Here is a 21,856-nt window from a genome sequence, read left to right as displayed (position 1 = left end):
GACGAGGGGGTCAGCCTAGGCCCATGGGTCGGGACGCCTGCCATTCAGAGGCCCCAGTGGCCACCACTCCGCTCTGGCTGTCCCTGGCTCAGGGTCCTGAGGCCAAACTCTCATCCACGACCAGTGACCATGTCTCAGGCCCAGGAGCCGACCCCCGGCCTCAGCAGGAAGTCAGCGGGAAGCTATGCCTGGGACCCAGCCTGGGCCGTGGGGCCATCCAGGCTCACTGCAGCCTCCACTCCTGGGCTCAAGCGATCCTCCCGGCTCAGCCTCCCCCGTAGCTGGCCTTGGGGGATCCCCGCCCCGGGGGGGTTCCACATGGAGAGGGGACGCCACTCCACCACAGGCAGCAGTTGTGGCAGGAGCAGGCGGCTTCTGCTTCAGGCAGCACAGGCACGGGTAGGCCCAGGCCCTGTCAGTACCACCAGGTCTGAGCTACACCTCCCAAGCAGTGGTCGGAGGTCACTAAGGGCGGCAGGGCTAGGCCTCTGCCACCTCCTCAGGGGCGAGGGTCGGGCCAGGAATTCAGGACCAGGCACAATGACAGCAGCATCTGTTTATTGACAATTCCAGGTCATTCCTAACACGCCGCAGCAGGGCTCTGTACAGTCCGGCCAGGTGGGGAGGAGGGAGGGAAGGCAGGCACACGAAGACACAGGTATGTCGGGAAGTGCACACAAACCGTTGTCTTTCCTTTTTGGTTAAAGAAGAAAAACTTTGTAATCAATATCCCGCTCATAAGTAAAAGTGGAAAAGAAGAAACTTGATTGCTTTCATCTGGCGTTTTGGCATCTCCTCTCCCATTTCATATGCACAGTTTATTTGGGTAATGCTACCGTCACCAGCAGAACACCTGTAAGTAAAAACAAATGTCAGGAAGGAAAAAGTATGAACAACAGGAAGCTCCAGAGGCGGCTCCATGCAGGCGCTGGGCTCAGTAGAAGCAGACGGTGTGCAGAAAGGTGCGGCCACTCTTCTCCTCGAACTCCTGCAGCAGCTCGTCGATCTCGTTCTCCATGTCTTCCGTGTGCTGGATCTGCAAGGACAGGACCGTGGTGAGGGCCTTGCCCACTCCTGCCTGTCTGCTCCCCCTTAACACCTACGCCAGGCCTGAGCCAGCAGAAACCAGAGCAGCAGGCAGGCCCTCACCCCACCGCTGCTGCCTCACAAGGACGGCTGGAGGCTGCAGGGGGAGAGCGTCCCGGGCAGCCCCAGGCCCTCGCCTGGTGTGGAGCAGGAGGCAGCCCCCACCTCCCCACCGACCCTCACAGGACCTGAAGCTGGGAGGAGCCTGGAGCTGGATTCTGAGAGGGGCCCAGCACGGAGACCTGGCGGCCGGGGCTCAGACCCACACATGCACAGCGGGGCCGACCAACCCTCACCGCCAGCGCTTCCACACCACCACCAAGCGAGCGGGGGCAGCCTGGTCATCGGAGCATCCTGGCCTCCATCCACCAGAGCCCCTGGCAGAGGGCTGCTGCCCCAGAGTGAGCAGGCCCGGCTCCGAGGCACACCTGCCCTGGCACCGGCAGCTCGTTACTTGCCATCTCCACTGTCCCCTGGTCCCCAACCTTGGCCAGCACCCAGTGCCTCTAAGCAAGGAGCGGCCTGTCTGTGACTCAGCTCTGGCCAACGTGACCCAAGCAGAAATCGCACAATAACTTCTGGGACGAGATTTTCCCATGACCTTTTCTCCTGCCAGGCGATCATGAAGACCGTCCCTGGCGCTTCAGCAGCCACACTGGACCGTGAGGCACGTGGGGACCAGAAGCTATGCTGGGTGGGCCAGGCGGAGCGCAGGAGCCTCTGCGGCCACACAGCAGCTTCTCCCAGCGCCTGCCTGCCTGGCTCCCGGGCTTTCCAAACACACCGTCTTCTTTCTTGGTGAAGCTGTTCTGTTTTTCTGTCTTTCACAGACATTCATCAAATCGCAGAGGCAGAGGCAGAGGCGGGACGGTGCGTGGGGCTCTCCTCAGGCAGGTCCTTTCGTCACAGCCCAGCACCTCCACGCCGCAGCAGGGTGGCTACAGAAGCCTTGGGGTGCCCCGGTCCCTCTGTGCAAGGGAGACATGCAGGGCCCACTGGGGAAGGCAGGTGTGCAGAAGGCCAAGTCCAGGGGTGGACGGCGGACACAGAGCCCTTGGCAGCCTCCAGGCTCACGTGGGGCTCACCTCCCACTGCACCGCATCCCAGAGAGCTGCATGCTCTGCACACTGAGGTGGGGCTGTGTCCGCCACGGGGAAGAGACAAGGTACCAGGCGTTCCCTGGAGCCGTGTCCTGGGAGAGGGACTAAGCCTGTGCTGGGGAGGTCCCTGTGCAGCATCTCAGCGTCTCTCAGCTGAGCAAAGGGCATTGGGGGGGGGGGCTCCTGTGCCAACGCTGGGGAGTGACTCACTGAACTACCAGCAGGCGCCCCCGACACAGGCGAGCTAAGCAGCAGACCCCGCCCCAAGGAGCAGGGCCGGCCTCAGGTCTCAGCCACTCCCCTCTGTCACAGCCTCAGGCCACTCCCCTCTGTCACGGCCTCGGCCACTCCTGTCACAGCCTCGGCCACTCCTGTCACAGCCTCGGCCACTCCCCTCTGTCACAGCCTCGGCCACTCCCCTCTGTCACAGCCTCGGCCACTCCCCTCTGTCACAGCCTCGGCCACTCCCCACTGTCACAGCCTCGGCCACTCCCCTCTGTCACAGCCTCAGGCCACTCCCCTCTGTCACAGCCTCGGCCACTCCCCTCTGTCACAGCCTCGGCCACTCCCCTCTGTCACAGCCTCGGCCACTCCCCTCTGTCACAGCCTCAGGCCACCCCCTCTGTCACAGCCTCGGCCACTCCCCTCTGTCACAACCTCTGCCCAGCGCGGCGCCCAGCCGGGTACTTACACACTGGCAGAGCTCACAGATGAGAAACGCCCCCAGGGTGGCCTCCTCGTGGTTGTCCTGGATGTCCACATTGACCACGTGCACGGGCTGGCAGGTCTCCTGTTCTCTGGAATTCAGATCTGATTGGGACAAGGTGACACAGACGTCAGATGCTCCAAAACCAGGGAACAGGCAGTCAATGTGGCTGAGTCCCCAGCTCTGCCAGCTGCTGGCCCAGCCCAGCCCCAGTGGTTTCTGGACTCTGCAGTTTGGGGAGCACAAAGAATGAGCCTCAAACCGAAGGCGGCTGATGGTTCGAGGAAACCTGAGCAAATCTCCAACTCAGCACAAGCTGGTCTGGGACTCCCCACCCACCAGCCAGTCCTGGGGTGAACCGTGGCTGGCATTGCGACCCTTCCCCGTCACTAAAGACCAGCCCTCCCTGCTCCACCGCCAGCTCCACACAGGGTCCATCCGCTTGAAAAATGGACCTGGCGCGGTGGCTCTCGCCTGTGATCCCAGCACTTTGGGAGGCCGAGGCGGGCGGATCACCTGAGTTCAGGAGTTCGAGACCAGCCTGGCCAACATGGTGAAACCCCGTCTCTACTAAAAATACAAAAATCAGCTGGACGTGGTGGCACACACCTGTAGTCCCAGCTACTCGGGAGGCTGAGGCAGGAGAATCACTTGAACCCGGGAGGCGGTGGTTGCAGTGAGCCCAGATTGTACCACTGCACTCCAGCCTGGCGACAGAGCACGACTCTGTCTCAAAAAACAAAACAAAACAAAACAACACCAAGGAGAAAAGAGGCCCCTTGAAGCCCACGAGGCTGCAGCCAGCACATGGGTGGTTCAGCGACCAGCGGCCCTGCCTGCCTTCCAGGGTGCTCCACACTCAGGTCTGCTCCCCGGCCCCCGCCACTCTAGACGGGCTGTACTGGTCAGGGTGGGGCCCTGCAGGCTTCCCCAGACCCTGTGAGAGCTGCTGGAGCCCAGCCCAGCACGCAGCCGCCTCCTCACCTTCCACCACCTGGTCATACACTCTCTCTTCGCAAGTGAGGATCAGATCAAACAGGTCTTTGCAGTTCTGGAATCTTTCTGGCCGGGGCTTGATTCTCTTATTTCTGTCCAGCATATGTAAAATCCCATTCTGTGTATAGCTACACATGGGAGTCAAGGAAGTCAGAGAAAAGGCATCTGTGTATGAAGCCTGGAAGCGCCTGTGTCCTGGACACCCAGCCCCTTCCCTGCCCCACAGCAGAGGCAGCCGGGACGAAGGCCTGGACAGCGGAGTGGGCCATGCCCTGGTGAGGCAGGGGCCTCACTGTCCTAGGAGGTCCCACAGAAAACAAAGTGGGCGATGGCAGGTGTTTGCTCCTCGCTGTCCCCCAACTCTGCAAAAAGACCCAAGGCCCACAGGTCACCCCCCGCCCCCGCCTAGCATGACACCTTCTACCCAGACGTCTCCCCTCACTGCTGGCCCGGCCCAAGCTGCCCTTGGCCTCAGTCACTGTGTCTCCGCAGTGGGATCCTCCTTCCTCCCTCTGCTCCCTGTGCAGTGCATGCTGGCACTGGAACCTCAGCCCTTCAGGAGAGACAAAGCAAACCCGGAAACCCAGTCCCCAGTCTAGCTCAGCTACAACAGAGTCAAGAACATCGGAAAACCCAAAGAAAGGAAGCTCCAGGCCGGGCGCAGTGGCTTACGCCTGTAATCCCAGCACTTTGGGAGGCCGAGGTGGGCGGATCACGAGGTCAGGAGACCGAGACCATCCTGGCTAACACGGTGAAACCCCGTCTCTACTAAAAATACAAAAATTAGACGGACATAGTGGCACATGCCTGCAATCCCAGCTAATTGGGAGGCTGAGGTTGCAGTGAGCCAAGATCATGCCACTGCACTCCAGCCTGGTCAACAGAGCAAGACTGTCTCAAAAAGAAAAAGAAAAAGACAAGAAACGAAGCTTCAGCAGCAATCAGGCTGGAAAACGCTGATACAAAAACCAAGAGGGCAAGACAGTCGAGGAGGGAGATGCCACAGCCTCACTGACTATGGGATGGTGGAGGTCAGGATGAGGCCTGAAGGCACTCGGCGTCCAGCTCAGCTGAAAGGGGGCCTTGGGGTGAACGCTGACACACACGGGCCCCAGCAGTCCCAGGAAGGGGCCACAGGAGCCTCTGGGGTCCTCAGGGTGGGGCATCCTCCCACCATCCACAGGGGCCATGCCTGGCCTCAGGGGTTCCCAAGGAAGGGGCTCACTTCCCCAAAAAGAGAGACTGGGTTCCCAAAGATGAGCTCCGTGGTCTGCAGGAGTTCATTTGAGCCATTCCAGATGGTCAGGGACAAGTAACCACTTTCAGATAAACAGCCTAGCTGACTTAGGAATTCTAAGTGAACTCAACTACCTTCCTGGGTAGCAAAAGTAGTTTTCATAATAGTTTTATAATACATTGAAGTGGTTGATCTAACGGCATCTGACCCTGAACTGCATCCTTGGGTCACTGTCAGCAGCGTGGAAGTCACACACCCACCCCTGACGTGTGTCTCCTCCTGCACACTGGAGTCCCGCCTGTGTCCCTGAGGCCCCTGGAAGCAGCTATGACACCCGGGTCCATCTCTGGGGAACTCAGTCCTTCAGCCGCTGAGAATCAAAGTCTGCGGAAAGAAGAGCTCGAGGCCGGGCGTGGCGGCTCACGCCTGTCATCCCAGCACACTGAGAGGCCAAGGCGGGTGGATCACCTGAGGTCATGTGTTCGAGACCAGCCTGGCCAAGATGGTGAAACCCCATCTCTACTAAAAATACAAAAATTAGCCAGGTGGGGCGGCACACACCTGTAATCTCAGCTATAGCTACTCAGGAGGCTGAGGCACGAGAGTTGCTTCAACCCGGGCGGCAGAGGTTGCAGTGAGCCGAGATCACACCACGGCACTTTGGCCTGGGCGACAGAGTAAAACTCCTTCTGGAAAACAACAACAACAACAACAAAAAGGCCGGGCGCAGTGGCTCACACCTGTAATCCCAGCACTTTGGGAGGCCGAGGCAGGCGGATCATCTGAGGTCAGGAGTTTGAGACCAGCCTGGCCAACATGGAGAAACCCTGTCTCTACCAAAAGTACAAAATTAGCCGGGCACGGTGGTGGGCACCTGTAATCCCAGCTACTCAGGAGGCTGAGGCAGGAGAAGCTTGAACCTGGGAGGCAGAGCTTGCAGTGAGCTGAGATCGTGACACTGCACTCCAGCCTGGGCAACAAGAGCAAGACACCGTCTCAAAAAGAAAAGAAAAAAAAGAGCTCAAGACGGCCTGACCTTGTTGTGTGCAGCCACATGCAGAGGGGCCGGTGCAGGGACCGGCTCACGGAGAGGAACCGGGGTCAGGGTGCAGGGGTCCAGTGGCAGCTTCATGGTGGGCACAGGGATCACCCTCCCTGCACATCCCTGAGCAAGACACAGCCGGGGGTGAGGCCGTGGGGGCTCCTGGGGATGGGACTGGTGTCACTGGCTGGCGGAGCTCATGGAAGTTCAAGGCCAGCTCTTCCCTGAGGCCTGGACAGTTCTAAGTCCTTTCCTCCTTTACGTCATTCTCAACTATTTATGTAGATGAGGCAATACATTAAGAATCATTCCGTTAAGGAGAAATGTCTACTTCAGGGACAAAGCAGCAGCCTCCTCAGCTACACAAGGATGAGCGAGCAGCCGCCCTTCTGGATCTCCTGGCGAGGAGATGCGAGGTGAGGCCCCGCCCAGAGGGCTAGACCTGCAAGGCCCACCAGAGGCTGTGAGGACCTGAGGAGGACCAAAGGGACCACAGACGAAGCCATGAGCTCGCAGGGAGGCAAGATCCCACCTGAATTCCGGCAGCAAAACCACGGCGCCAGTGAGTGCCACGAGGCAAAGGCTCAGAGCAAGGCGAGAGGACAGGAGCCGCTGGCGGGTGAGGCGGGGCCTTCAATAGACAGGCTCAGGGCCACGGGGAGGCTGAGCAGGTTTCGGGCCTGCGTGCGAGAGTCTGCTCTTCAAGTCATGGGAAAATCCTTTCTGAAGGAGGAACCTAAGTACTGCCGGGCGGGAGGAAGGGGAGAGAGGCGCCATCGGAACAGAAACCTGTCCCATCTTCCGGACACCTGCGCCGCCCAGGTCCTGCAGAAGTCCCACTGACGCAAAGCGTTCGACATTGAACCCACAAAGAAAGAAACCAAAGACTCAGCCCGGGCAAGAAGGCGACACCAGGCGGAGGGCCTGACCTATGCTAGGGCCCCAACTGGGCATGAGGGCCTGAAACGTACCCAGAAAAGTGGGCCAAGAGAGGGCCCAGGGCAGGGCAGGCAAAGAGGATGTGCCATCCATAGAATCAACTGCCCCCTCTGGACTCCCAGGGCCTGGACATCCGGCTCTGCACAGTCCCTGCGGCCTCAGGGACCACATTCAGTAGAGGGCGGCCAACACCCGAAGGCCATGAAACAGAGGCACACAGGAGCCTCCGCTGAAGTTAACACACATCTAAGAAATAAACTCCCAGCTGGGCGCGGTGGTTCACACCTGTAATCCCAGCACTTTGGGAGGCTGAGACAGGCGGATCACAAGGTCAGGAGTTCAAGACCAGCCTGGCCAATATGGTGAAACTCATCTATACCAAAATTACAAAAATTAGCCGGGCGTGGTGGCAGGTGCCTTAGTCCCAGCTACTCTGGAGGCTGAGGCAGGAGAATTGCTTGAAGCCAGGAGGCGGAGGCTGCACTGAGCTGAGATCGTGCCACTGCACTCTGGCCTCGGTGACAGGAGCAAGACTCTGTCTCAAAAAAAAAAAAAAAAAAAAAAAAATCCCAAGGATGGGCCAAGAAAATTGTCCAGAGGTGAGATGTGGCAGCCACGGGGTGGGGTGCTGGGGGTGGGTGCAGTGGGCAGGCCCCTCCCCTGCCCTGGCTTCCCCATGGACCACGGTGAGGAAGGTAGCTCCGCTCACCCAGCCAGGGCTGCGGCCTCCCACTCGCCCCCAGAGGCCTTCTGGACTTTGGCGTAAACAGGAGGAGCAGGCCCATCAGACCCTTGAGTGAGATTCCCATGGGTTGAGCACGTGTGGCCAATGCCGAGGGGCCACCGGCCAGCATGAGCCAATGTCCTGGCCCTCCCTGCCCCGGTGGTGTCACTCCCGCCCCACAGTGACGTCTGGAACCCTCCCCCGGTGTGTGGCTGCATGGCCTCCTGAGTCTGGGGATGGGAGAATAAGGCTTGTGCTGGAGGCCTTGGGCTGTGACACACACCTGTGGTCCCAGCTACTCAGGAGGCCGAGGCAGGAGGACGCCTTGAATCCAGGAGGGACCCAGAGAGATCTGGAATATTGTCTCATGCAACAGAAAGTGTCATCAACACAGAATCACGTTAAAATTCTGTGGGGGACTAACCATCAGAGAAACAAACTAAGCTTTCTGTCCACACAGAGCAACAAAGAAACCCTGCCTCTACAAAAAATAAAAAATTACCAGCCTGGGGCCGGGCACGGTGGCTCACGCCTGTAATCCCAGAACTTTGTGAGGCTGAGGCAGGTGGATCACAAGATCAGGAAATCGAGACCATCCTGGCTAACACAGTGAAACCCTGTCTCTACTAAAAATACAAAAAATTAGCCAGGCGTGGTGGCGGGTGCCTGTAGTCCCAGCTACTCGGGAGGCTGAGGCGGGAGAATGGTGTCAACCCGGGAGGCGGAGCTTGCAGTGAGCAAGATCGCACCACTGCACTCCAGCCTGGGCGACAGAGCGAGACTCTGTCTCAAAAAAAAAAAAAGAAAAAGAAAAAGAAAAAAAAAGGCTGCAGCCAGGCATGGTGGCTCACACCTATAATCCCAGCACTTTGGGAGGCCGAGGCAGATGGCTTATCTGAGGTCAGGAGTTCGAGACCAGCCTGACCAATATGGCAAAACCCTGACTCTACTAAAGTACAAAAATTATGGCTGGGCGCGGTGGCTCACGCCTGTAATCCCAGCACTTTGGGAGGCCGAGGCGGGTGGATCACAAGGTCAGGAGATCGAGACCATCCTGGCTAACATGGTGAAACCCCATCTTTACTAAAAATATAAAAAATTAGCCGGGCATGGTGGCGGGTGCCTGTAATCCCACTGCTCAGGAGGCTGGGGCAGGAGAATAGCTTGAACCCAGGAGGTGGAGGTTGCAGTGAGCCGAGATCGCGCCTCTATACGCCAGCCTGGGTGACAAGAGCGAGACTCTGTCTCAAAAAAAAAAAAAAAAAAAAAGATGGCGAAACCCCATCTTCTCTACTAAAAATACAAAAATTAGCCAGGTGTGGTGGTGCACACCTGTGATGCCAGCTACTCCGGAGGCAGAGGCACAAGAATCACTTGAACCTGGGAGGGGAGACTGCCATGAGCCGAGATCACATCACTACACTCCAGCCTGAGACAGAGCGAGAGTGTCTAAAAAAAGAAAAAAAAAAAAAAAATATATATATATATATATATATATATATATGTATATAAATCATGGCATCCAAGACAAGTCCACATGCCACCCAACCAGCAGACAACCCCCGCCATCCTCCACGCCAGCCCGGCTGGGGGCAGCTGGTGCCTCAGAGGGGCCACCCTTCAGGGTTCTTGGCAACGTGTTATTCTGAATGTCTGCTCTTTTCTTTTGAGTTAAGGCACATTTGTTCAATTTTAATTCAGGCAATTTTCAGCAGACATGAGTTTAACCCTAACCATGACTTTCCTGGCTAAGCCTAATGCTTTTGACCCTCCAGCAATTCCCAGACGCCAGCGGACACCACAGGCCCTTTGCCAGCACTCAGAGAATCAGTGCCTGGGCCCTTGCCTCTCGCCAGACCCCACGGGGCCTTGATCCCCGGGCCCCAGGCTGCTGGCCCCCCTCAAGTGCCTGCCAGGGATGGTCCCGGGCCCAGGGAGTCAGGACGAGGCAGTGATCTCGCCTGGCAGAGCCCCAGCACTGTTCTGTTGCGGGAGGAAGATGCAGGGAGGGCGGAGGTTTAACCAAGCACCACACCAGGGAGGACAAGCCTGCCGGAGCCAGGGACCATGGACTGGCGCTGGCCGGAAGGCCTGGTGGTTCATCAGCAGGAAGGCTGCACCCACCACTCACTCCACTGAACCATCACCCGCCACACGCCCCTCCCTCCCTGCTGGGCCTGGGAGGTGCACAGACCCTGGGGCATCCCGTGGTCTAGGACCTCCTCTTAAGCTGGACTGAGTTGGGCCCAGGCTTCTGCTGTGGACACATCCACCCCCCAGAAAGCTCCTGTCCTGCCAGCGCCCCCAGGCTGCCCGGGCCTTCACCAACCTCTACAGGGCAGAGCAGGCCTGGCTGCTTCCCCAGGCCAGCTGCACGGGGACCTTCCATGTGGGTTAAATGTCCACACCCCAGGCAAAGCCTAAAGCACACACTGGATCTGGACACACACTGCTCCCTGCAGGCAGAAACAAGGCTGCAGTCCCGGCCATGGAGAAGCCACACACGTCTCCCAGAGGCTGCGGGAGGTATAAATAGCACCATTTGTAGGAATGAAAAAACAGTAATGAAAACTAGAAAAATAAGCCCCACAGGAAAGACACTCAGTGTGTGGCCCACAGCTCTCCAGCCTGCCAGGCATGGGGAGGACCCCAGAGGCTGCAAAGGGAACAGCAGCAGGGTGAGCCCCTGAGCAGGCACGCTGGGCAGTTTCTCCCCAAATCACAGCACCCAAGTTGCTTTTGTTGGGCTAAAACCAGCAACAAATGAATTGAGAAGTACAAAGTAAATTTCACTTGCGATCAAATTCTATCTATGTGTGTGTGCCAGCTGCACCAAATGCTACCTGTACACTCAGGTTTCCCAGAGCCCATCCCCACTGGTCAGGGAGGGGGAGGCCTGACAGCTGCTGCACTGGGCGCTGCTTCCTGAGCTCCCATCCTGCCCACCAGCCTTTCTCGACCAGGGACCCGATTCGCAGACGCCAACGGCCCAACCTGTCTCTGCCCCAAATCCACGTGGGACACAGCACCCACGTCCAGGGACATCCTGAACGTTTTGCCCATCCTTACGCCAACGTCACATCGCCCCAAAGGCCTGAGGGAGGGTGATGGGGCCCGAGGCCTGTGCTCACCCCATGCAGGCAGGGCCACGCCGGGCCACCACTACCTTTCCCAACAATGGCCCGGTGTGGGCAGCCCAGTGACTCAGATCCTGTCCATAATGCAACAGAGCACAGCAAAGTCAGCCCCTAAACTCATCAGGAACCTTCCAATTCAGGGGATCCCCAAGCCGGCACCCCCACATCTTCCACTAATGTATCAGCAACTCCCCTGGAAACCGAGTGTGAGGCTGACCAGCATTCCAACCCGGCACTCTGCTACACGTGTGCAGCAGCAGATGCTCTGGAGGGCGCCGGCTGCCCCAGGGCAGGCCACCCTCACGCTGGCCGCGTGGACGCAGGGCCACAGCTTCCTCCGTGAAGCCCTCTGCTTGCTCAACGGCACCTGCACAGGGAGGTGAGGTCACTTCCAGAGGCCCTGGGAAAACCAGAGAACTAGGCTGTCCCATTTTTCTCAAAGGAAACCACTCCCCACACAACTGGTACTTACACAAGTGGCTCTGCACAGTTTCTGTTTCTGTGATCGTCCCTGTGGAGCCTCCTCCTTAGGGACCGGGCAGTGCTGGCAGTGAGGTCAAAGGTCAGGGAGCAGGAACCTGCCTGGGACCCCCTTCGATTTTAGGGCCTCCTGACAAACGATCCGGTGTGACTGACAGCACCTTCTACCAGGGTCTTGGTGCCTGAGCTGTGCCCCACGCCCAGAGGGCGATTCCTCCCGAGCCCCCAGCTCAGAGCCTGAGCTCCAGGGCAGGGCCATCTGCCTGCAAGTGACTGCTCTCCATGGCCCTCAGGACGGTGTCTCCTTCCTGAACACTTTCAGTCAGCCTGAGGAGTAAACCCAACAGACGGCAAGATGGCATCACCACACACTATCTAGTCAGACTGAGGCTTAGTAGACTCTCAGATAACAAAAATGGTGGACTGGCCGGGCGCGGTGCCTCACTCCTGTAATCCCTGCACGTTGGAAGGCCGAGGCGAGTGGATCACTTGAGGTCAGGAGTTTGAGACCAGCCTGGCCAATATGGCAAAACCCCATCTCTACTAAAACTACAAAAATTAGCCAGAAATGGTAGCTAATGCCTGTAATCCCAGCTACTTGGGAGGCTGAAGCAGGAGAAACTATTGAACCCAGGAGGCGGAGGTTGCAGTGAGCCGAGATTGCGCCATTGCACTCCAGCCTGGGCGACAGAATGAGACTGTCTCAAAAAAAAAAAAAAAAAATTACTTTTTAAAGTTTTCAAGAAAAAGGTCTTAAATTGTGAATTATTCTGCAACACAAAACCAGACTAAACCCGAAACATTCCACTTGGAGGAAAGCCGGTCCCTGCACTGTGGCCCCGTGGTGTCTGGCTTCACGTGGACAGAACCCCTGGATCTGTAACCGCAGCCTCACCCTCAGCACTGCTGCCAGCCGAGAAGGGTCTCCGGCTCGGCCCCTCTGTGCCCCCTCAGCAGACAGAACATAAGGGACTTCATATCTCCACCCCAGGACATTCCAGTTATTTAGTTATTTAAAAAAATAATAATACAGTAGTTGTTTTGCCAGGAAATTCAGCTTCGGAATACAACCTTTTAAGGCTGAGGCAGGCAGATCACGAGGTCAGGAGATCGAGATCATCCTTGCTAACATGGTGAAACCCGTCTCTAGTAAAAGTACAAAAAATACAAAAAAGTACAAAAAAATAGGTGGGCGTGGCCAGGCGCAGCGGCTCATGCCTGTAATCCCAGCACTTTGGGAGGCTGAGGCCAGCAGATCATAAGTTCAGGAGATCAAGACCACCCTGGCTAACACGGTGAAACCCTGTCTCTACTAAAAATACAAAAAAAAAAAAAAAAAAAAAAAATTAGCCGGGCATGGTGGTAGGCGCCTGTAGTCCCAGCTACTCGGGAGGCTGAAGCAGGAGAATGGTGTGAACCCGGGAGGCGGAGCTTGTGGTGAGCCGAGACCGCGCCACTGCACCTCCAGCCTGGGTGGCAGAGCGAGACTCCGTCTCAAAAAAAAAAAAAAAAAGGCACCCAGGCTGACAGATGAACTGGAGCAGGCCCCATCTGAAGGATGTCACCAGTGTGACATTCTCCTGACAATGCAGCTGAACTGTCTACTGAAATAAACGGAGGATAAAGACCATCCAGAGGAGGCCAGTGGTCACTATGGACTGTCCCAAGCAGGGATCCTCCTGGGGACCAGCAGACTACGTCAGTGGTGAGAACTCAGCAGGTCTGGGGGACGTCAGGTGGCCACGGAGACCACGTGTCAGTGGCCAGGGCCTCTAAAGAGAAACGAGGAGGAAGTGCAGCTCCAGGGAGTGGAGCGGTTGTGAGATTCACCATCAGCAAAAAGTGAAACTAAGCACGAGGCGGATCCGGACCACTCGGGGGCCCCCACGAAGCTGAGCACGAGGCGGATCCAGACCACTCGGGGGCCCCCACGAAGCTGAGCACGAGGCGGATCCGGCCCACTCGGGGGCCCCCACGAAGCTGAGCACGAGGCGGATCCGGCCCACTCGGGGGCCCCCACGAAGCTCAGCACGAGGCGGATCCGGCCCACTCGGGGGCCCCCACGAAGCTGAGCACGAGGCGGATCCGGCCCACTCGGGGGCCCCCCACGAAGCTGAGCACCAGGTGGATCCGGCCCACTCGGGGGTCCCCACGAAGCTGAGCACGAGGCGGATCCGGCCCACTCGGGGGCCCCCACGAAGCTGAGCACGAGGCAGATCCGGCCCACTCGGGGGCCCCCACGAAGCTGAGCACGAGGCGGATCCGGCCCACTAGGGGGTCCCCACGAAGCTGAGCACGAGGCGGATCCGGCCCACTCGGGGGCCCCCACGAAGCTGAGCACGAGGCGGATCCGGCCCACTCGGGGGTCCCCACGAAGCTGAGCACGAGGCGGATCCGGCCCACTCGGGGGCCCCCACGAAGCTGAGCACCAGGCGGATCCGGCCCACTCGGGGGTCTCCACGAGCCCTCGCTGACCACCCACACCCATTTGATGTGGCTGCTCTCAGGATAAACCACCCAGGGCCCCAAGGTGCCAGGACATACCAGGAAACGCCCCAAACACAGCTCGGTTTTCCTTACCAAGGTTTTCTCTTTTCACTCCCTAGGGGCCTTAGTGGGACCAGAACATCCCGGGGAGTTAGAATGAGCGCAGCTGCCCATCCCACAGGAGAACCGAGAGGCCAGGACCACACTGCCCTGCTGTGAGTCACCGGGGACTTGAAAGGGCACCCACAGGCACTGCCACGCCAGTGTGGCTGGCACCAGGGATCGCACTCTCCCACCACGGCCTGGGAAAAAGCCACGTTAGGTGCGGCACGCTGGCCACAGGCACTGGGGCCACGAGAGCAACAGCCATGGGCAGCCCAGCACCATCTTGGGTTCCCTGCTGCCGGCGCCAGCCCCACGCACCCCCGACCACCTCAGCTCCTGGCCCTCAGCCTCTCCTTTGCAAACCGTGGCTGGCAGCAGAGACTTCCTTGACGTCAAGTCTCCTGAAGGTGTTGATGCTCCATGGAAGCCTTGGTCCTTCCCCGAAAGGCCACACCATCTTCCCTGCACGTATGACTCATCCCAGAGCATGCTAAGTGCTGCTGCCCTGACAGACACACCCACGAGGGGGGCCAGCTATCACCTTATTGGCCAGATTGTCCCGGTAACTGAGTGAGTGACGGGACACACAGGAACACTGCAGAGCCCGACAGCCATGCCCCTGCCACACACACAGAAGACTCCCCACATCAGAGGGGAGGGCAGAGGTCTCAAAGGTCAGGTTAGAGCTGGGTCAATCCGTTCCCATGGCAAAACACAAAGCACCGACACAGGAGGCTCCGGTATCTGCGCTCCTGGTGCATGGCAGGGATGACACAGCCCTGGCGGCGCTGATGGAGCTCCTGGGAGCCTCGCTCCAGCGAGGACAGAGCTGCAGCTCAGCACAGTGACTGCCCAGGGCTCTGACCCAGATGCCAACAGCCCGGGCAGCGGCACCTCGGCCAAGAAAGGAGGAACCAGTGCTGCAGGGGCCAGGTGGCGGCTGTGGCAGGCATGTCTGGAGGGAGTGTCGTGCATGTGGGTGACAAGAACAGCCGAGTGTGCCACAAGCGTGGACGGCAGCTCCGTACTCAGAAGGGCACGGTGAGAAAAGCAGGTGACACCGACACGGCTGTGCACAGCGCGACGCTCTGGGCTCCCGGGATGGACTGGGATCCACTCACCACACTATGCCACAAGCTTGCCAGCTACCACTTCCACGTCAACGTATCAAGAAATACATTTGGGCCGGGCACAGTGGCTGACACCTGTAATCCCAGCACTCTGGGAGGCCAAGGCAGGCAGACTGCTTGAGCTCAGGAATCCAAGACCAGCCTGGGCAACAGGGCGAAACCTCATTTCTACTAAAAATTAAAAAATCAGGCCAGGTGGGGTGGCTCATGGCTGGAGTCCCAGCTACTCAGGAGGCTGAGGTGGGAGGATTGAGCCCAGGGACATAAGGCTACAGGGAGCTATGATGTTACCACTGAACTCCAGCATCAAAGACAGAGCGAGACCGTCTCGAAAAAATAAATTCACTTTGAGGCTGGACATGGTGGCTCACTCCTGTAATCCCAGCACTATGGGAGGCCAATGCGGGTGGATCACTTGAGGCCAGGAGTTTGAGACCAGCCTGGCCAACATGGCAAAACCCCATCTCTACAAAAAATACACAAAGTTTGGCCAGGCATGGTGGTTCACGCCTATAATCCCAGCACTGTGGGAGGCCAAGGCGGGTGGATCACAAGGTCAGGAGATGGAGACCATCCTGGCTAACACGGTGAAACTCCATCTCTATTAAAAATACAAAGAATTAGCCAGGCGTGGTGGCGGCGTGCCTGTAGTCCCAGCTACTTGGGAAGCTGAGGCAGGAGAATCACTTGAACAAGATGAAACCCATGTCTACTAAAAATACAAAAAATTAGCCGGACGTGGTGGCGGGCGCCTGTAATCCCAGCTACTTGCAGGGGCTGAGGCAGGAGAATCGCTTGAACCCAGGAAGTGGAGCTTGCAGTGAGCCACGACCACGCCATTGCACTCCAGCCTGGGCAAAAAGAGCAAAACTCTGTCTCAAAAAAAAAAAAAATTTCATTTTGATAGCGAATGCTTTTCGGCAAAGCACAGAGGCTGCACAAACAGAACTCAGGAACCCCTCGAAAAGGTCTCATGGCCATCTCTGGAGCTGCTGGGCACCCAACTGTAACCGTGGCCTCAACACAGAGCCACACAAGGCTCAGGCCAGCTCTGGGGGGGTCCACCATGGCCTTGCGACTGCAGGCACCGCGAAACCACTTTGTAAAAGCATCTCACCTGCTGCAGACTAGGTGAAAACTCACAGGCTTGTGGGCCCGGACCCTGGGCTACCTCTTGAAGATGAAGGCACAGTCAGCACAGCTGCATTCTGTCCAGACCCTCAAATGACCACCAGCAACTACCTCAGCCAGTCAGCTCCGTTCTAGCTCTGTCATCTCAGATGAGAAGAGCAGGCCAGTATCTCTGGCCTTACCTGAAATATCTTAAGGCCGTAATTTACATTTTAGGCATGAATGATTTTCTAAAACCCACGATCAGAGTTTCTCTGGGAATCGGCGTCTGGCTTAGGAACACATTCATTTGTTTGACAAATACCTTCCCAAAACTATTTTAAAACACAGCTGCTGGGCGGGACGCAGTGGCTCACACCTGTAATCCCAGGACTTTGGGTGGCCGAGGTGGGTGAATCACTTGAGGTCAGCAGTTCAAGACCAGCTTGGCCAACATAGTGAAATCCTGTCTCTACTAAAAATACAAAAATTAGCCGGGTGTGGCAGTGCATGCCTATAATCCCAGCTACTCAGGAGGCTGAGGCAGGAGAATCGTTTGAACCTGGGAGGCGGAGGTTGCAGTGAGCCGAGATTGCACCACTGCACTCCAGCCTGGGTGACAGAACAAGACTCTGTCTCAAAAAAGTAAATAAATAAATAAATAAATAAATAAATAAATAAATAAAGCTTCATATCAGCATTTCCTTTTTGGGAATTATACTATTCATCTGAATTAGCATATATATATATGGGGCTGGACACAGTGGCTCACATCTGTAATCTCAAAACTTTGGAAGGCCAAAACAGGTGGTTCACCGGAGGTCAGGAGTTTTGAGACATGTCTGGCCAACGTGGTGAAACCCCATCTCTACTAAAAATACCAAAATTAGCCAGGCGTGGTAGTACACCGCACCTATAATCCCAGCTACTCAGGATGCTGAGGCAGGAGAATCGCTTGAACCCGGGAGACAAAGATTGCAGTGAGCCGAGATCACGCCACTGCACTCCAGCAGGGGCGACAGACTGAGACTCCATCTCAAAAAAGAAGTCTACCACATTTTACTCTGAGACAAGGAAATGTCCACAGGGAAGTGGGCACACACAGAAGTTAACCTAAAAGACAATGAATTCAGAGGACGGACATGAACAAATGTGCAATTTAAAACACAGGCCAGGTGCAGTGGCAACCCCTATAATCCCAGAGCTTTGGGAGGCCAAGGCGGGCTCATCACATGAGGTCAGGACCAGCTTGGCCAACATGGTGAAACCCCATCTCTACTAAAAGTACAAAAATTAGCCAGGTGTGGTGGCACATGCCTGAAATCCCAGCTACTCGGGAGGCTGAGGCAGGAAAATCGCTTGAACCCAGGGTCGGAGGTTGCAGTGAGCCAAGATCGTGCCATTGCACTCCAGCCTGGGCAACAGAGTGAGACTCTGTCTCAATTAAAAAAAACAAAAAAAAAAAAAGCTGGGCATGGCATAGGCCTCTGGTACCAGCTACTGGGGAGGGTGACGTGGCAGGATCACCCACCTGAGTCTGGGACGCCCAGGCTGCAGTGAGCTGTGACAGCACCACTGCATTGCAGCCCACACGACAGAGAGACGCCCTGTGTCAAAACCAAATAATAATAATAATCCAAACCCCAAACGTCATTAAAAAAATTAGGTAATTAGAAAAAAATCCACAAGAGAGGTACAAACAGTATATGCCAGACACAGGCTTGGTCTCCAGCTGCACGGCCAGACGAGACCCAGGAAAGTGTCAGATGCACTTGTGTTTCACAGGACAACAGTCACGTTAACATTCAGAGCTACACGTTTACTTGCTTTTGAAGACAAGTGGTTTTGCAGTTCATAACACAAAAAGCTGGTAAACCTTCACTAACTTACATGCACACAGGATGAACTTCCTGTAGGATCCTGTGAGACTCCCACACACCTTCTCATGTGGCTGAATGGGCTTCCCTGGAGCAGGGGGAACTGTCCAGGCCGGTGTCTGCCACCCCAGCCCTCCTTTCACAACGGCCTCTCCCTCCTCCTCTACCCTCTGGGCCAGCGGCTGTTGCCTGGACCCCCTCACTGGGCTGAGTGACACTTCACTAGGTCAGACTGGCCATTCACTAACTTAGAAACAGAAGTCACTTGTCTTCTCCCCAAAGGCACTCCAAGCAAGCTTGGGATGGCTTAACCAGACTCCTTTCAATCAAAAATGAAAAAATCCCACAAGAAAGCTCAACTATGGAAAGTGGCTTCAGTGTAAAACGAAAAAAAATAGAGAAGCCTCTGCACGTGACCCTGGGAGCGAGGCTCAAGCCCCTCGGCAGGACACCCAGCGCAAAGCTGCTCTACTCCACGTGCCACTGAGGCTGAGCGAGGAAAAGTCATGGCAAAGAAACCTGGGACTTAGAAATAGTTCCACGCATGCTCAGCGAAAGAACAAAAGGCTGCATATGAACTGGACAGTGTGGAACGGGCGGACCTGTAGCACGGGAAGCTGCTACAGGCACTGGGAGGAGAATGGGCAGCAGCAAACGGCCTTGGGAGACGAAAAGCGTCTCAAAACCAATTGTGGTGACGGCTGCAAGTCCATGAATGTCCTGAAACCCACAGAACTGGACATGCGACTCAGGGAAGTGCATGATTTGTACATTTTATCTCAATAAAAACAATTCTTGATAAAACGGTCAGTCCACCCAAGGAGAGAACCTGCACAGTAGAGTTCCCATTTGTCTACAAAGGTCAGGGGAGCTTAGATCCCCATCCCTGGTCCAGGTATATACACTACTACTATTATTACTACTTGAGACAGTGTCTCATTCTGTCACCCTGGCTGGAGTCCAACAGCACAATCTCAGCTCGCTGCAGCCTCTGCCTCCTGGGTTCAAGTGACCCTCCCGCCTCAGCCACCCGAGAGCTGGGATTACAAGCACACGCCACCACACCCAGCTACTTTTTGTATTTTTTTTTTGGAGACAGAGTTTCATTCTGGTTGCCCAGGCTGGAGTGCAATGGTGCAACTTCGGCTCACGGCAACCTCCGTCTCCCAAGTTCAAGTGATTCTCCTGCCTCAGCCTCATGAGTAGCTAGGATCACAGGCATGCACCACGATGGCCGGCTAATTTTTTATTTTTAGTAGAGATGGGGGGTTTCTCCGTTTTGGTCAGGCTGCTCCCAAACTCTCAACCTTGGGTGATCCGCCCACCTCGGCCTCCCAAAGTGCTGGGATTACAGGCGTGTGCCACCATGCCTAGCGTTTTGTACTTTTAGTAGAGACAGGGTTTTACCCTGTTGGCTAGGTTGGTCTCAAACTCAACTCAGGTGATCCATCTGTCTCGGTCTCCCAGTATTGGGATTCCAGGTGTGAGCCACTGCATCCAGCCCCATGTATGTATACTATCAATTCCCAAAAGAAAATGTGGATGAAACTTTTTTAAAAAGAGAGTCTTGTTCTCTTCCTCAGGCTGGAGCACAATGGCACAATCACAGCTCAGTGAAGCCTCCTGCCTCAGCTTCCCGAGTAGCTGTGCCACCACACCCACCACATGTGTGTTTTTTGTAGAGGTAATAGAGGCTTGCTATGCTGCCCAGGCTGGCCTCCGGCTCCTGGGCTCAACTGAGCCTCCTGCCTCGGTCTCCCCAGGCTGGGACTGCAGGCGTGGCTCGTTTAACTTTACAGAAGGCTCGCATCCCAGTGCTGCAAACCTAGACTCGCACCCTGACAATCCCCAAGGGAGGTTTCAGAGGCAGAGGCAGCAAGTCCCTCAACCCCTCAGGCTCACTTCTGGCTTGTGGGGGAAAAGACCAAAATCAACCATCTATAGCCAAATACAGTCTCTAACTTATTATGGCTCAGTGCAGGATTTTTTGACTTTAGCATGGGTTTACCAGCAGGCAACCTCACAGAAAGTCAAGGAGATTTTGTATTTAAGAAATGAAAGCTGAGAATAGTGGCTCACGCCTCTAATCCAAGTACTCTGGAAGGCCAACGTGTGAGGATCACTTGAGGCCAGGAGTTCGAGACAAACCTGGATAACACAGCAAGACCCATATCTAAAAAAAAATAATAAATTAAGTATTTCAATACTAATAGGACAACCGGCCAAAATTTATTGAGGGCTTTAAAACACTCTGTCTCGGGCTCAGGGTGTGCATGTCCTAATTTATTTAATTATCAGAAATTCTGCGAGGTGGGCATGCAGAGAGAAACCTAAGCCCTGGCCACATGGCAAGTAGGCAGATGGCAGAGGTGGTGGGGTCCCCCTCGACCCCGGCCCTGCCTCTGAACAAGCAGCATTTTCCTCCCAAGTCACACTGTCCTTCTTTATTTTTTTGAGACAGAGTCTCACTCTGTCACCCAGGCTGGAGTGCCGTAGCGCGATCTCGGCTCACTGCAGGCTCTGCCTCCCAGGTTCAAGCAATTCTCCTGCCTCAGCCTCCCAAGTAGCTGGGACTACAGGCGTGCATCACCATGCCCGGCTAATTTTTGTATTTTTAGTAGAAATGGGGTTTCACTATGTTGGCCAGGCTGGTCTCTAACTTCTGACCTCATGATCCACCCACCTCGGCCTCCCAAAGTGCTGGGATTACAGGCCTGAGTCACCGCGCCGGCCCGTCCTTTGTCTTGACGCTGTGAACACTCGACCAAGTGCTGCGTCTTATCTTTGGGCCGCATCTTGAACCCCCTCTTGCTTCCACTGCAGTTTACGGCGATGACTTCTGCCAACGCACTGGCTGCTTTCGGGCTCTCACTTGCAACAGTCACGTCACTTCCTGCGGCCCCCCTGCACCCATCACTAACCAGGAAACGTTATCGGGGTCCTCCCGACCTGCACATCTCAACACCCCCGAGGCCCCACCCGGCATCGTGCCAGTGTCCACAGGGAACTGCCTGGGGACTTCGCTCCTCTCCAGGCCAAGGGCATCATGTGCAAGAGCTTTAGCTAAGTGGCAGGCTTCCCATTCTGCACCTTCTGCCCCCACCTAGGGGGCAAAGACACCCCCCGAGTGAAATAAGGTAATGAAGGCACGCTCCTCCTAGCGCCTCCTGAGGGGCCACCACAGACAATGCCCTTCCCACACGAGGTCCCCAAGGCAGAGCCTGTGGCTGACAGTGTCCCAGCGCCACCCCTGCTGCCACTCCTTCCCCCCACCACACACCAAGAGCACACACACGCACGCGGGGTTCTTCTGGGCCGATGCTTCCTGGGAGATCACCAACCCCTACAGTCCCTCTGTAAAGGAGGAGCTTCCGAATTCTGGGACACTGGGCTCAGCTCCTTCTTTTAGAATGACCAGAGACAGGCTCATCCTCTGCCTATACCAAGTCCTTCCGGATGAGACTGCTGAAGCTGGACTCAGTCCTTGCAGAACGTGGCAAGTACTTCCCAGGTCTGGAACCCAGGAGGTCACAGTGGGCTGACATGAAAGGGATGAGCTTACACCAATCAAGGGAGTGTGAGGATGTGCGTCACTCTCTGCTTTTCTTTCTCTTACTGAATATACAAGAACTTAAACATAAACAGTGCTAACTGAAGAGTAATTGTCAAAAACAGGATGTCAGGCTAAGCTTCATGGCAC

General features: G+C 56.2%; 1 protein-coding gene across 1 annotated transcript in view; it reads right to left on the bottom strand.

Annotated features, from left to right (window-relative positions):
- Positions 1 to 541: 541 nt before the first annotated feature.
- Positions 542 to 21,856, bottom strand: part of SSU72 (SSU72 homolog, RNA polymerase II CTD phosphatase) — a 33,681-nt gene continuing 12,366 nt past the window's right edge. The window contains exons 3-5 of the mRNA XM_014344630.4: positions 3,877 to 4,016; positions 2,878 to 2,996; positions 542 to 1,036 (exon numbers count right to left, since the gene is read on the bottom strand). Of these exons, the coding sequence (XP_014200116.2) occupies positions 935 to 1,036; positions 2,878 to 2,996; positions 3,877 to 4,016 (361 nt within the window). The 3' untranslated portion in view covers positions 542 to 934. The remainder of the gene's footprint in view (positions 1,037 to 2,877; positions 2,997 to 3,876; positions 4,017 to 21,856) is intronic.

Source organism: Pan paniscus, chromosome 1 (assembly GCF_029289425.2).
Source record: "Pan paniscus chromosome 1, NHGRI_mPanPan1-v2.0_pri, whole genome shotgun sequence".
Taxonomy (NCBI): Eukaryota; Metazoa; Chordata; class Mammalia; order Primates; family Hominidae; genus Pan; species Pan paniscus.
This window is presented reverse-complemented; position numbering and strand designations above follow the sequence as displayed.